This window comes from Opisthocomus hoazin, chromosome 2, assembly GCF_030867145.1.
Source record: "Opisthocomus hoazin isolate bOpiHoa1 chromosome 2, bOpiHoa1.hap1, whole genome shotgun sequence".
Lineage (NCBI taxonomy): Eukaryota > Metazoa > Chordata > Aves > Opisthocomiformes > Opisthocomidae > Opisthocomus > Opisthocomus hoazin.
Window position 1 is genome coordinate 31,469,834 of NC_134415.1, and position 13,419 is coordinate 31,483,252.

General features: G+C 44.6%; 1 protein-coding gene across 2 annotated transcripts in view; it reads right to left on the bottom strand.

Moving 5' to 3' along the window:
* AIDA (axin interactor, dorsalization associated) overlaps window positions 1-13,317 on the bottom strand; it is a 28,439-nt gene extending 15,122 nt beyond the window's left edge. For both annotated transcript variants that reach the window (XM_075413049.1, XM_075413048.1), the window contains exons 1-4: window positions 13,104-13,317; window positions 9,450-9,519; window positions 2,618-2,671; window positions 410-464 (exon numbers count right to left, since the gene is read on the bottom strand). In XM_075413049.1, coding sequence (XP_075269164.1) covers window positions 410-464; window positions 2,618-2,671; window positions 9,450-9,519; window positions 13,104-13,213 — 289 coding nt within the window. In that variant the 5' untranslated portion in view covers window positions 13,214-13,317. The remainder of the gene's footprint in view (window positions 1-409; window positions 465-2,617; window positions 2,672-9,449; window positions 9,520-13,103) is intronic.
* Between the last annotated feature and the right edge of the window lie 102 nt (window positions 13,318-13,419).

The following is a 13,419-nucleotide window of genomic DNA, read 5'->3' on the forward strand; positions in this document are numbered from 1 at the left end:
TAGAAGAAAAAATAAATTTCATGGTGCAGGGAAGAAGACCACAAAGTGTTGGAATTCAGTGCAAATACGAAATATGCAGGTAAATTTTCCAGCTGATTATATACTGTACTACTGATTGCTTAAATTACTATTTTGTGCAAAAAATATCACAACCCAAAAAATTACTTATTTGACGAAAAAGACAAATACATTATCTGAAACATTAGGACTACCATACTTTGAAGTTACCCACATGACATTCTTTAATACACACCAGGTTTTGTCTACGGGGTAACAGATATTTGGAAGAACCACCTAAAACCAGCATTACTGTCAAACCACATTGTGGTCAGTCAGTATTCACGCTGCTGTCATATTTTCCACTGTAATAATAAAAGTCACTCACTTAAAATAAAAGGATACTACTTACTTGGTTCCAACTTCTTCAGATCCTCAAGCTTAAATTCATCCTGTGATTGGGTGGACTAGAACATTACAAAGAAAGAGTTAGAACTTGGCGTGCACCTTCCCCCTCAGAAAGAGCTACCACATCTTAGAATAAGCATGCTTCCTTTGTTGAAGTATACCAAGTTACTTCAAAGCTATGTCCTAAAAAAAGGCAAACAAAATCTCCCCAACATAGGCTAAGTTCACAGGTGAGGTGGAAAGCACATTACTTTTCATTTATTGAGAACAAATTTATCCCATGTTCCAAGCTCTAACACAATATAAATATTTTTAAAGCAACTAGTTGCTCTTTCGTACTTACTACGCACAGGAACATTAAGACAGGGGGACTTGTTTTAATTCTTCCCCGATCAAGTCATTCTGAAGCAAGATCAGCTGTAAGACTGCACTACAAAGTGATGCCCCAACAGGAGCATTCACAGTTCAAGACACAGGTCCAACCTTGTAACACTGGCAGAAATTACAGTATACAGCATGCGCTTGACAAAACACTCTAAGCTAAGAGCTCACTGCAAATGGAAGAGGGATTCCCATCTCTCCTTTCTCCAACTCCGATGGTGCAGATTCCTCATCTGCCTGGAGCATACGTCTGCGACTCAGTAAACCTACGTGAGTTACTAACTCAACAGAAAAGTTTTTAATTTTTTATTCTGAGGTAGTTCAGCAACAGTTTGGCAAGTCGAACTAACCTATTACGAGATGACAAGTGGCAGAGCTGGCATAAGAAAAGTGGTGCAAATAAGAGGATTGACACTAGACATCCTCTTTTAGGCAGAGAATCAGGTCTTATCTATTGTGTCATTGCACCCTTGACTTCTCTTAAGATAATCCATTGTTTTCTACATTTCTTTAAGACCTGACAGGCTTTTTTCCTGATTTTGCCCAAGTGTCAACAGGGACCTTCTGCAAGAGTACAGAAGGACAGTAAAGCGGCCATACCCATACCGGTAGAAGCATGAGAAAAGACGACCACATTCATTAACAGCTTTAGTCTCTGCTAAGAAACCATAACAGAACTGCAGCAAGTGAAACACTCCCCAAAGTGAAGTGCATGAGAAGCTCTAGTGCCCTCACACAACGTTATAAAATCCTTGAGTTACTCGTGAGGAACCAACAGCAAGGAAGACTGTTCTGCCAAGACATCATCTCTTCAGTTTGGTAGCTTATGACATTGCTGCATTTTCTGCTGTTACTTTGACATGTGACCTGACCCACGAAGCTGTCCCACATTGGAACGTGCCTGCCCTCACCACAAAGTCACACTCAGAACAAGCGCAACGCTGTTCAAACACCCCAGGTTAGATCAAAATAGAAAGACAGGTAGAGCTAACCAAATAATTCTGCAAACATTGCGCAGCCTTGAGACTGGTCAGCCTCCAGCTCATTAGCCCCGCTCCAGCATGCTGCCTTAATTGTCACTATATCCCAGCCTCTCAGACAATTGAAGGCAACACAACGGAGCTGCTGCAGCTTGTACAGCAACATGAAGTACTCAGGAGTGCTGCTGTGAGTAACTTGATGCAAAAATTGGATGTCACCACTCTTTGTTGGTAAAGAGGTAATCCAGTAACCCAAACTTTGCCTCAGTTGATTCATCCCTCCCCCATTCGCACTCTTTCGGAAACATCTCTCACTTCATGTTTGTTTTGGGGATAACATTGTGCTGCAAGAAAAAGAAATTCACTTCCATGACATCTACTTTCAAAAAGCCCAAAGAGTAGTTTCTAAATCATTATTTTCACACATTTGCCTACAGCACATCCAGTTTTCATGATGGCTACAAACTAATTTTTATTCTATACATTGTTCCTCATGCTCTGCTATGGTTTGTGAAGTGACTGAATTGGTGGAAGGGTTACTCCAGAGATCTTTTTACCATTGCACACAGGTTAGGAACTAATCAGTTCTGAAGGAGGAAATGAGGCTAAGAACCAAAGACACAAATCCTGCAGTTAAATTCCTGTACAAACCCAAATACAGGCTCAAATAAGCACTTTAAGGTTTTTAAGGCAGCTACCTAGTGTATCTTGTGGACAACCTGAAAAGTTCAAGGGTTTGCTCACCCTGCTTTCGGAAGTTTTGGCTATGACTGAAGACACCAAACTGGCTTTAAAAAGCTCAACAGTTACCTTTCACTAAAGTATGAAGTCACATGGAAAAAGACCTATACCTGTAAAGCTGCACTTCTCAGTTCCAAGCATGTTGCAATTTTAGCTATGGTTTTCTGAAAGGAAAAAAAAAAAAAATGTAATGCTGAAATTATATTCTTCCATATTCACTTTTTAAAAATATAAATAATCAACAATTTTTTCTTGCAAATATTTCAGATCTATTGTTCAGTACCAGATCATTCAGCATCAAAAGCTTTTTATATACACAAACAAGATTTTTCTGAAAGCTCAACAGATGAAACAGACATCTGCCACTTAACTCCCCTCCCACAGATCATCAACACAGATGGGGGTCATTCACTCAGCAGAAACTGTAATAATGCCTACCACATCATAAACTGCTTATAAACTCAACTGCTCTGAAGTGATAGGGAAGAGAAAGAAAAAAAAAATCCAAACCAACTAGTACATCACCTTCTGAGAGCCTGAGCAATTTGTTCTAATTCGGCCTTTTAAGAGTCTCGTCTACAGTTCCTCTATCGGGCTTAAAACCTCAATAGATCAAGTCAGCCCTCCTCAGAAGTTACAGAAGCCCAGTATCTCAGCACCGAAAAAACACAGTCCGCTTTTGTGGGTTTTGGTGGGAGAGGAAGTATAAAGGTGGATTGTTTTTCTAACTTTCTATTTTTGTAATTTTAAGACATTTAAACTCTGAGTGAAGCATGAAACAGATTCTTTGATTCAAACTTGTCAGCTATCTAAAATATCCCTGAGCAGAACTGTAAAGTATATGTTTCATTTTTATTCAAAAATGCAGAAAAGAGGGAAGGGCTTCAAAATAGCCCATTGCTAGCAGTATTACTTTGAAGAAAGTGCTACTTAAGCTTTTGTCTCACAAACTAAAAAGCTCAAGCAACAGTCACATTTGTTTCTATTACTACCAGCTGAAAATATCAAGTGGAATTCAGACTTCATAACCGACATCAAGTAGACACAACTGCTACCTTGCTTGACCATCACAAGTTTGTTCATTAACTAAAAGGTTTTAGCAAAGAAAAACTAAGTCCATCTGCAGAGATAAAGGTCAAATATAATGCAAAATGCTCTGTGGAACATGTATAGGGCAAGAACAATAGCAACAATGAAGCTACAAAGAAAATCAGGTTATTTTCAAAGTAAGATTTCCCCTCAGAAGGAAGATTAAAGTTGAAATACGCACCTGTAACTCATTCTCTCCTTTTAAACCAGGCAGTATAAAAACAGCTCACCCCAAGCTGGATCTAAGGGGAGGAAAAGCTTTCCTAGAGCACAACTCTAGCATCAAAGAACTTCAAGAGTATGGGCATCTGGTAAGTTATGTGGTATCAGACAAAAGCCAAAACTTCCCTTTAAAGAAGGGTTACATTGTAGGGCTCCAGGAGGTTTGGAGGAACAGACAAAGACTGGGTGTGCTTTCACAGCTGCCTTCCCCAGTCATCCACCTTGACTCTCCCGCAGCCAGAACTGCTTCTCAGCCAGCTCCTGGGCTACCACTAGTTTCACTAGGCTGGGCTAAAAGCTAAGTGGCTCCAGTTTCAGTTCACCTTACACCACACTGAAAGTTGAAAGAGTTCAGGAGCTAAATCGTAAGCAGATCAGCCATCAATACCTCAAGGGCAGAGCCAACAGCTGCAGTGTGTAAAAGCCTCAGATACCCAGTTTTCATCTGCCACCACAGGTTCATCAAAGCTTTTAAAGCCATTTCTCCCCAACTGGTATTTCCTTTCACCTCAAACACTCTCTTACATGGCATTAGCCCAGACTTTACATCCTCGTAGTTTGTATTAGTGTCCACTGTATGGAGGTCTTATAAAAATTTCAATTATTTTGAGCACCTTCCAGGGAAGTAGCGAGTGATGCACATTAGCACAGGACACACATTGTTTTCTCCTCTATCTAGGATGCAGCATGTGCAGCAGTGTGCTGTTTGGGAATTTTAATATGGAGCAATGTGACCATATGCATGCATGCAACATGGCAGAGTAAAAATACTACAGCTCCATTTCTGTCAAGGTTCATTTTATAGTCTAGGTTCAGTCACCAAACTTCTACCCCCCTGAAATAAATTCTGCTACATAACAGAGATCCATAGCTGGATCTCCAGTATAGCTTGGAACAACAGAGATTTTTGAAAAAGAAAGGAATATGTACAGTCCTGGATTCACTTTGACACTTTCAGACCCACACTCCACACATGGGTGTTGTGGATTTACACGTACCTTCAGGCTGGGTAGGAAGCTACCAAGCAGTACTACAGAAACAGACTCTCAGTCCCTAGGGTAAGAATGCACTACCTCCGTCTAATCGGCTGCAGCATAACAAAAGGAATTCCTTTTTATATTTGAGAACATCTGGAAAGATACATTTGCAAAGGTAGAATCTTAAAGAGGAAGGTGTGAAGTAATGGGTAAAAGAAAGGAATCCAGAGGTTCCCTAGGGAAGGGAGGGGAAATCTCTGAGGTTTGACTACAGCCCAAACATTTGTAAAAAAACAGCTGTTTCGATGGTTTGGGTGTTGACTGCCAAGAGCATGCCCATTCCGTGTCAGATCAAAACCCCTCCAACTGCACCACAGAAAGAGGGCGACGAGCTTGCAGGGTGCCAGAACTGACTCCGTGCCCCACCACGGAATCAGAACGTGTAAACAGATTTTCACACAACTATTGCCCTCCTGGTCTTGCATGCAGAGCATTAAGCCCACACCAGAAATACAGTCTCCAGAAGCACTACTCAACCCTTATCTCTTTTGTCAAGTCACCGATAAGCTCAGCAACATCCCTGTTCCTAGTCCTGTAGATTCGTAACGGTGTATTCTTAAGACTGCCTGAACTAGGTACCTCCTAACAGGACAAACAGCAATACAAACTGTGTGTCCTCTGGCTCCTGGGGGCTGAAAGGCAATAATGGCTCTAGAAAGAGAGTAATTGAAGAGAGTTTGGGAGTCTTAAAATAGTAAAGAATAGGTTTTATATGGAATCTATTGAAATATGGCAAGCTCCCAGCAGGCATTATTCATAACTATTTTTTTAAGGGACCACACCCAACCCAAAAGTTAAAAATGCAGCTAAACACTGCTATCATTTGCAGCTGCAACTATCCCATGCAAAGGCTCCTTTTTGCAGCAGGGAAAACATTCTGCATCCCACTAGAAGGACTGAAGCCATAATTAACTTTGCTAGTTTAAAACAGTTAAGATTCAGTTTTATGTAAACTCGTGATTAGAAATGGAAAAAGTCAGTTGATCTCGTAGTCAAGGTTTCTTCAGTGTAGTTGTGTGAGTAATGACTGTGCTAACTGTAATGCAGTCAAAGATGTTTGCATAAATACAGAGCCAGAGCCGAGTTTGGCTTTAAAGAGAGGTCTAGGCTGTTAGGAGACCAGTAGTTTAATGAATCATGCTAAGACTGTTCAACAGTGCTCTTATTTCAGCAAGTTACCATTGCATAAAAAAAGCATGATTTTCTAGTACTGAAGAAAACTCAGCCTAGCACAAAAACAGTTACACGAGAAGCAACAACTGCGGTTAGAAAAGTGCTTTAAAGGTCAAATTTATTGCATAGACAGCTGAGTGAGAGTAACTGTAGCTGGAGGCGAGCTGACAACCATGGCCAAACCTAACTGGAACGATTCATGTAGCAAAACACGGTGGTTGATCATGAATGAAGATGGGATTTTTAAAGAATGAAGGTAAAATAAAGAACAGCAGGACGCAGATGTTAAGACTGAAGTAAATCCACCAGTAACTGCATCTGTTAATATTGCATACTTGCAGCTTCTAGGCGATGAAATTGTTGCACAGCCTCCTTAAAGCTGTTGCAGGGTGACGAGATCTAAATGCAATGATTTGTTGTTTACAGTATTTATCTGCAAAGAAATTCTTCAACAAAATTCACAATCATTAATGAAGATTCCAGCACTGTCTATTATCCAGGTCAAGACAGAGCCTTCCCCAAGCACTAAAACTCCAGAACTATGTCAAGCAGTAGATATAACACAACCACCTTCCAGGAGCTCAAAATCCAGGAAGGAACAGCAAATTCTGGAGACCAGTCTGCTCTATCAAGAGAAGTAGCATGCAGTGTTTCAAAACACAGCCTTCAGATCAAGAGCAAAAAGGCAAGATGCAAGTATTTCAGAATCTGAATTCTTACCATAAACAATACATTTATTATAAGATAAATGATAACTGGCTCACAGTATGCCTAGGAAAGAAATTAGTGGTATCTGTCAAGTGTTGTTATATTAACAAATTGTATGATTACATTAGCAAGTAACATGCCATCAATTATGGTGTGTCTGTATCTGCACTGTAACACCACCTGTGATGCATGAAATAAACCCAAACATGGTAAAAGTTTATAGAGACAGATGGGGCTGAGGATTTGAACCCAGCCTTGTCCTTTCCCTGTAGCTGCAAAGCTAGTAGTTTTCCCCTGGTACAGAGGAATCACTGCTGAAATCCATCTTCCCCACAGAGTATGTGAAGAAAGAAACAATGACAGCCTCACAGTAATTCTCAGCAGTATCTATGGTCCTTTGGAAAACAGCTCATTGTAAAGCTACACAAAGACTGGAATAAGGGCAGATCAAGCAACTGGAAATCACCATTAGCTTCACAGCCTTGCCTTCTCCAGTCTATGAAATTCTGTGCACAGCCTTGCCCAGATAGCAGACAAGCAAACCCTGAAGTTTACACACTGTTCTACATTCGGAAAAATAAGAGGTGGCTCTTGTATGACATAGAGAACATCAGAAAGACAAGGCATTAGGGAAAGAGACTTTCTGGAACCAGGAGGAAAGAGTGTGCTGTACTTGCAGAAACATAGTTGAGCAGAAGTGGCTGCTTCGGTATGTAAGTTTTTGAAGAGTGGCAAGACAGAAGATATATTTCTATTTAACCAAATCGCTTGAAAACCCAGAAGTGTGCTAAACACTGCTCCTACCCGCCAAGTGAATGATAGTAGCAATGACAGTAATTGGTCATGATCTCTGGATGATACTGGCCAACCTCCTGCAGAAATAGGGAAGACCAGAACAGCAAGGAGCTTAACATCACACTAAAAGATTTTGCTGTACAGAGTTTTAAGTGCTTCTTTCAAAGCAATAGCAAGACTCTTATTTTCATTGTGACTAGCATTCTTCATGGTAGAGGAGGGAAAACGAATATTCTCCCACCAAAACACTGGGGAATTCAGTTGTGTATGTGGCTAATGAAATAGGCACCACCATTTAATAACCAGGCTCAAAGCTTCAGTGCATCATCCCCTTACTGACGTGCAAAAAAAAAAAAGCAAGGGATATGTCAACCTCTTTTGTAAGTTATGTCAGCTTTAGAAACAGGTATCACTCTGCAAGGATTCAAAACAGCCACTCCTTACTACTTCTTTTCAGAAGACTGTCGCCTTAAGACACGATTGCAGTTGCGCATCTAACATCTGAGGTCAGTTACCTCTGCTTCCTGAGCCCCCAGGCCTCCCCTCATGGCTGACCTCACTCACTTCCACAATCTGGTCCAAAGTCCTTTCCACAAGATCCAAGGAACATCTGGAAGCAAAGCCCTGCGTGGCTCTGGTTCCCACAGTGACAGGAGATGATGCCTCCAGTAGCGAGATTAACAGTTTCACCTTCATGAAGTAACCATATTTTCAAAAATATCCACAGAGCGGGGACACGCAACAAAGATGACTACAGCTGAGAATGACGGAGAAAGCTACCAGCAAGGCATAAGCGAGCAGAAGCTATCAAAGATCAAACAGCTGTCCAACATTAACAAGGCTCCCAAACCTTCAGGTCAGGAAAGGTCCGCCAAATCCTCCTCCAAGATTATGACAGTTTAAGGTGATCACAAGCCTTATTTGCAGAAGGTAAACAGAACATGAAAGACCAGCTCTTTGCTTTTCTTATAGGTACATGTTGAGGAAACAGCTACAAACCACTGTCAGACTCTACATAAAAGCGTATTTCTTTGCAATGAGTTTCTTGAAACACATCAAGCTAATCTCCATTTTCTGTAGTCGGGACTTGTTTTCAGGACCAACATTTCCAAACACAGATCCCATTACACTAGCACCCTATTACCACAGGTGGGATTCTGGGCTAGCAAATGTCAATCTTCAGGCAGCGCCATTGCTCAAACAACTGATCTTATGACTTGGAAATCTGGAAATACAGGGGTTCTCTAATTTAGTATTCCTAAAACAACCATGCCTTTAAATAAGACACAAAAATTTAGCATACCCTCGTATCTCAAAAGATTTTTTTTTTTCCTGAAAATGCTTGAGTGTATGAGACCTCAGCTAGCATTTTTCCCTTAAATCCTGTCTCAGAATTGCATTAACATGATGCTGAGACAAGAAACAGCCTTTTCAACTGAGGGGAGGGAGGAAGGAGTAAAATAATTTCAGTATTTTGAAAGATTTTAAACAAGTAACATTCTAAGAGACTCGTAGGGAGTATTTCTGCCAGGACCCTTCCCAGTCAGGTGTTACATGTTAAGCTAACATCCTCCTCACATACCCTCCATGTCTGCAGTTCAAGATGTTTTGTATTAAGACTTCACAACATAAATTGTGCTAAAGTTGTATAAGCAAGTTATCAAAAGGTCACCCAAAAAAAGAAACACCCAGGTTATGAAGGACTCTGGCCAGCATGCACGATATTCAATATTACACAGCAAAGCATCTGTCACATCCAGTGACAGCAACTGTTTCAGCCATGCTGGGCTCTCTGTTTGTGTATATCGAGGGAGGAAAAAAGGTCTCATAAGGCTCTGGTCTGCAAGATACAAAGAACCATAGTACATATCAACATCTACAAGTCAAGCTCCTTGACCGAGCAGACAACAACACTCACCTTTTGATCTTCTGTGAATTCCGAGTTGTTGTGCTGAGACTGCGCCTCTTTTTGTAGATGCCTTGCTAATCTGGATGGGCAGGGAAAGAAAATTGTGGAGTGGGAACACAACACAGAAACACAGACATCCCCCAGTCTCCAGAAAATGTGTCAGTCAAAAGGTCCACTGGCTGCTATTCCAAATAGTTTTGGGTTTTTTTTTTAACAAAGACTTCTATAACTGTGGTAGGCCATACTTAAAAAAAAGCCCAGAAGATGGACAAAGTATGCAACCCAAAGTATACAAGGTGGGAAAGACTACGTATATAATGTATCGTGAAGGCAGAAGGAGTGAGAAGGTCCTTCTAGCAAACAGCCTCTTTTATAAGCACTGACCTTTTCCCTCTTCTCATCCCCTTACTTTCTGACAACCGACCATACCCCCTGTGAAGACCCACTGCGGTACAAGCCCACACGATTTTGGGTGGAGCGTTTGAGGCAGGTCGGACTGCCGGGCGGCGCAGGCACCCGAGGCGATGGCCGCAGCTCTCCCAGCACTGGGAGCCAGGCGCAGGGCAGCTTGGCCCAGGCTGCCGGGTGTATCAGCTCACATTCGCGCCTGTCATCATCCCAGGAGGAGCAGAGACATCACCCCACCCCTTGTCAGCACAGAGACAGGAGTACCAAGGGGTTTGGAAAGTAGCTGTAAGTAAACAGCTCCAGAAAGCGAAAGGAAGCTAGAGGGAAGCTATGGGAAGAGTTACAGTTTCCGTCCGGGGAGGAAGGAGAACATTAAACAAGCAAGACCTCTGGGCAATTGTTGCCATTCCCTGTAATTTTTTTTTTTTTCTAAAAAGCAGAGGGGGAACAGGGGGTTGAAGGGAAACCCAAGGACAGCAGCAGTACTCAGGGCATCACAACGTGCTTCCATCTGGAATCGCACAAGTTTGCATTGTTAAAAAGATTCAGCCTCTTGCCGCCATTGCAGTGGGCATTAGCCTGTTTTTTTGGGGGGGTTAAAATACACACACACACACAGATGCATACACCAAAACAGATTACCATCAAAGCCTGTGTCAGAAACAAAAACCAGAAGTCAACTATTCCTTTACTTTTCCTAAAAATAAGCTCTATCAAAAGGACACAAATATTGAGGCCGCTGTAGTTTTTAACTGCACAACTCAGGAGCATTATGCCCCTTGATAAATGGGAAAAGATGGTGGTTGAGAAAAAGCAAAGCACAAACACTCCTGAACCCAAATATACACTCTCTCCCTACCGCCTTGCTGATATGACACCAGGGAAATACAGAAAGGGCATTGAAAAGTAACGATTTAAGAAAACAGATCACCATAGCAGCAATATGCCACACACAACAGCCAGCATCACAGTATTAACATTCCTGCAAGCATCAGTAACACAACCCTCTTCCCATTTGTCACCAATACAAAAAAACCCACCCTAATCCAAACAAACGCATCTCGTATCCCACTTGAAGCTGGTTCAAAGTCAGATCAGACCCAGTTCCACAGATGGAACACGCAACAGGGAAGGCACTGCCGACAGCTCAGAGGGCTCCTGTGCAAGTAAGTGGCTGGATAAACAAGGGCCAATCTTACCACCAAGCTTCCTGCGCTTCCAGGAGTAACACAGAGACGTGAGCAGATGTAGGTCCCCTGGACATGGGAGGCGAATAATTGTGTTTTACACCAGCAGCCATTAAATCCATGGAATGAACTAACGGAGATTTGGGAAGATCTTTCTCAGTGTCAGGAAACTCACCATAACAGCTTCTCCCCAGTCTTCCTGTGATGACCAGCAGAGACTTTACCGCCGTTAGCAGCATCTGGCTAACTGCAGCAAGACACTTGTTCATCCCATCTCAGGTTGCCATTTGAGAAGGCAGTGGCATAAAGCCATGCTGTTATGTCTCTCCAGAGCTACAGGTAACTACCTTGCCCTGTGCTTTTTATTTACAGCTTCTACCCTATAGACTGAAACTGTTTTTAATTTACCTGCTATATCTACAAGAAGCAGATATACACACTGAAGAGGTTCTGCTCCTCCCTAGGAAATATGTCCCTGTAATCCTTTGATCTTCTCTCCCCTTTCTCCTCCCTTCCATAACCACAGCGTTCATCTACTGACCACTACTCTATTCGGTAGAAACTCCCCAATGATACTTACAAGAGCAGCTTACAATACCACTACCCAAGAGGGAGCTTTCTTACAAAGATATCACACTGCTCCAAAGTCAGAATAAAGCAAGGGCACGAAGATCACCTCAGTTCTCATCAGACACAACCGATGCCGGGAGCAAGGGAACAAAAGTTATACTTCAACACTCAAACTGGACTATCTGCAAATGTTTAGTGGCCTTACTTCTCAACGAAGCGGGCTCAGAACGAGAAGCCTGAACACTTTTCATTCCGAAGAAACCTCACTACATGAAACAGACTGCTGAGACTGCCAAAATGGTTTCAAGCATTAGGGTCCTACTGGACTCCTCGTAGACGCCCACGTCAGGGCAGTTACTAAAATTATCTTCTTTTACTTTGCCATGACTGTTTTTTTCTTCTGAGATACAAATCTAGAAGAGAACTTCTTTTCACCCCTGTGCCAAGGTTTGTAGCAACAGCTTGCCCTGCTCTAAAGACCATCAGCAAACTCCATATGACTAAACTTGCACCATCCTGTCTGGCGAAGTGAACGAAATGATGAGGTTATAGCATCTCATGGCTACGTTGTATCCGGCCAGTAGTCTAGTTACTCTGAACGGCAACTGAACTGGTAGCCAGGATGGTTACAGCCCATAACTTGAATGGCCCTGAACACCGCTAGAATATCTCTCAGAGAGCATCTCTTCGCCTGACTTTCTCTTGGTGAACAAGCGCAAACCCTCTGGGCTTCTTCCAGAAAATTCACTGTAAGAAACCTAGGCTGCAACACTCAGATCACAAGGAAATAGCTTTCATCCTCGAACGGAGGATGAAACGGAGCACTAGAGGAGAGCGTTTGACCAAGGCTGCCAGGTGTGTTTCTCAGGATACCACCAACAGTGCCAACGCTTGTCTGAAACCCAGGGATTCGTGGACAGCGTGGTCCCACCCAGCCTAACCGGGGCCGCGCCAGCCGCTGCCCTCCCACCAGCGGGCTCCCCGCTCTCCCACCCCGGTTTCATCGAGGGCGAAACACGCGAGCGTGCAGTGGACCGATTTTCGCCCTGAAGGGGTGTCTGGGGGTTTTTTGGGGATGAGGCTGACGCTTCGGCAGCCCCTTTGCCTCAGCCGGGTCCCGTCCCCCCCCCTTCCCCACAAGCAGGACGACGGGACAGGACGAGGGTACCCCGGGACACCGGCGCCCGTAGCCACGGGGCTCCGCCACCCCACCGCCCCGTCGGGGCCCCGCAGCTCCACGCCAGCCGGCTGCCGCCCCCGCAGAACGACGGGCCGGCTCCGGGCGAGCCCCCCGCCCCGCCTCAGGGGACGGCCCCGCGCCTGAGGCAACGGCGGGGCACTGGGGGGGGGGGGGCCGCGGCCTAGGCCCGGCGATAGCCATCCCCCCTGGCCTGCCCCGCCCGGGGGCCGCTCCCCCCGTGCCCGCCCGGGCCCCGGGGCCGTGTGGCGGGGACCGGTCGGCGGGGCAGCGGCGGGAGCCTCCCGCCCCCGCACTCACATCTGGTACTCGTCGATCGCCTCCACCAGCTGCCCCCAGGAGTCGAAGTCGGTGCCCTTCCTGAAGCTGGCGCCCCAGCGCTGCAGGAGGCTCCGGGCCGCCTCCGACATAGCCCCACAGCGCTAAGGCACCATGCTCACCCCGGGCAGGGGCACCGCGCCGGGCAGCCGCTCCCGCCAGCCCCGCGCCCGCCGCCGCTGCCGGCCCGGCCCAGCCCAGCCCCGCCGCCGCGACAACCAAACGCGGCGAGCGCCTCCCGCCAGCGCCGCCCAGCGAGGTAGGCTGCGCCGGCCGCGCCCGCCCGCGCCATCGCCGC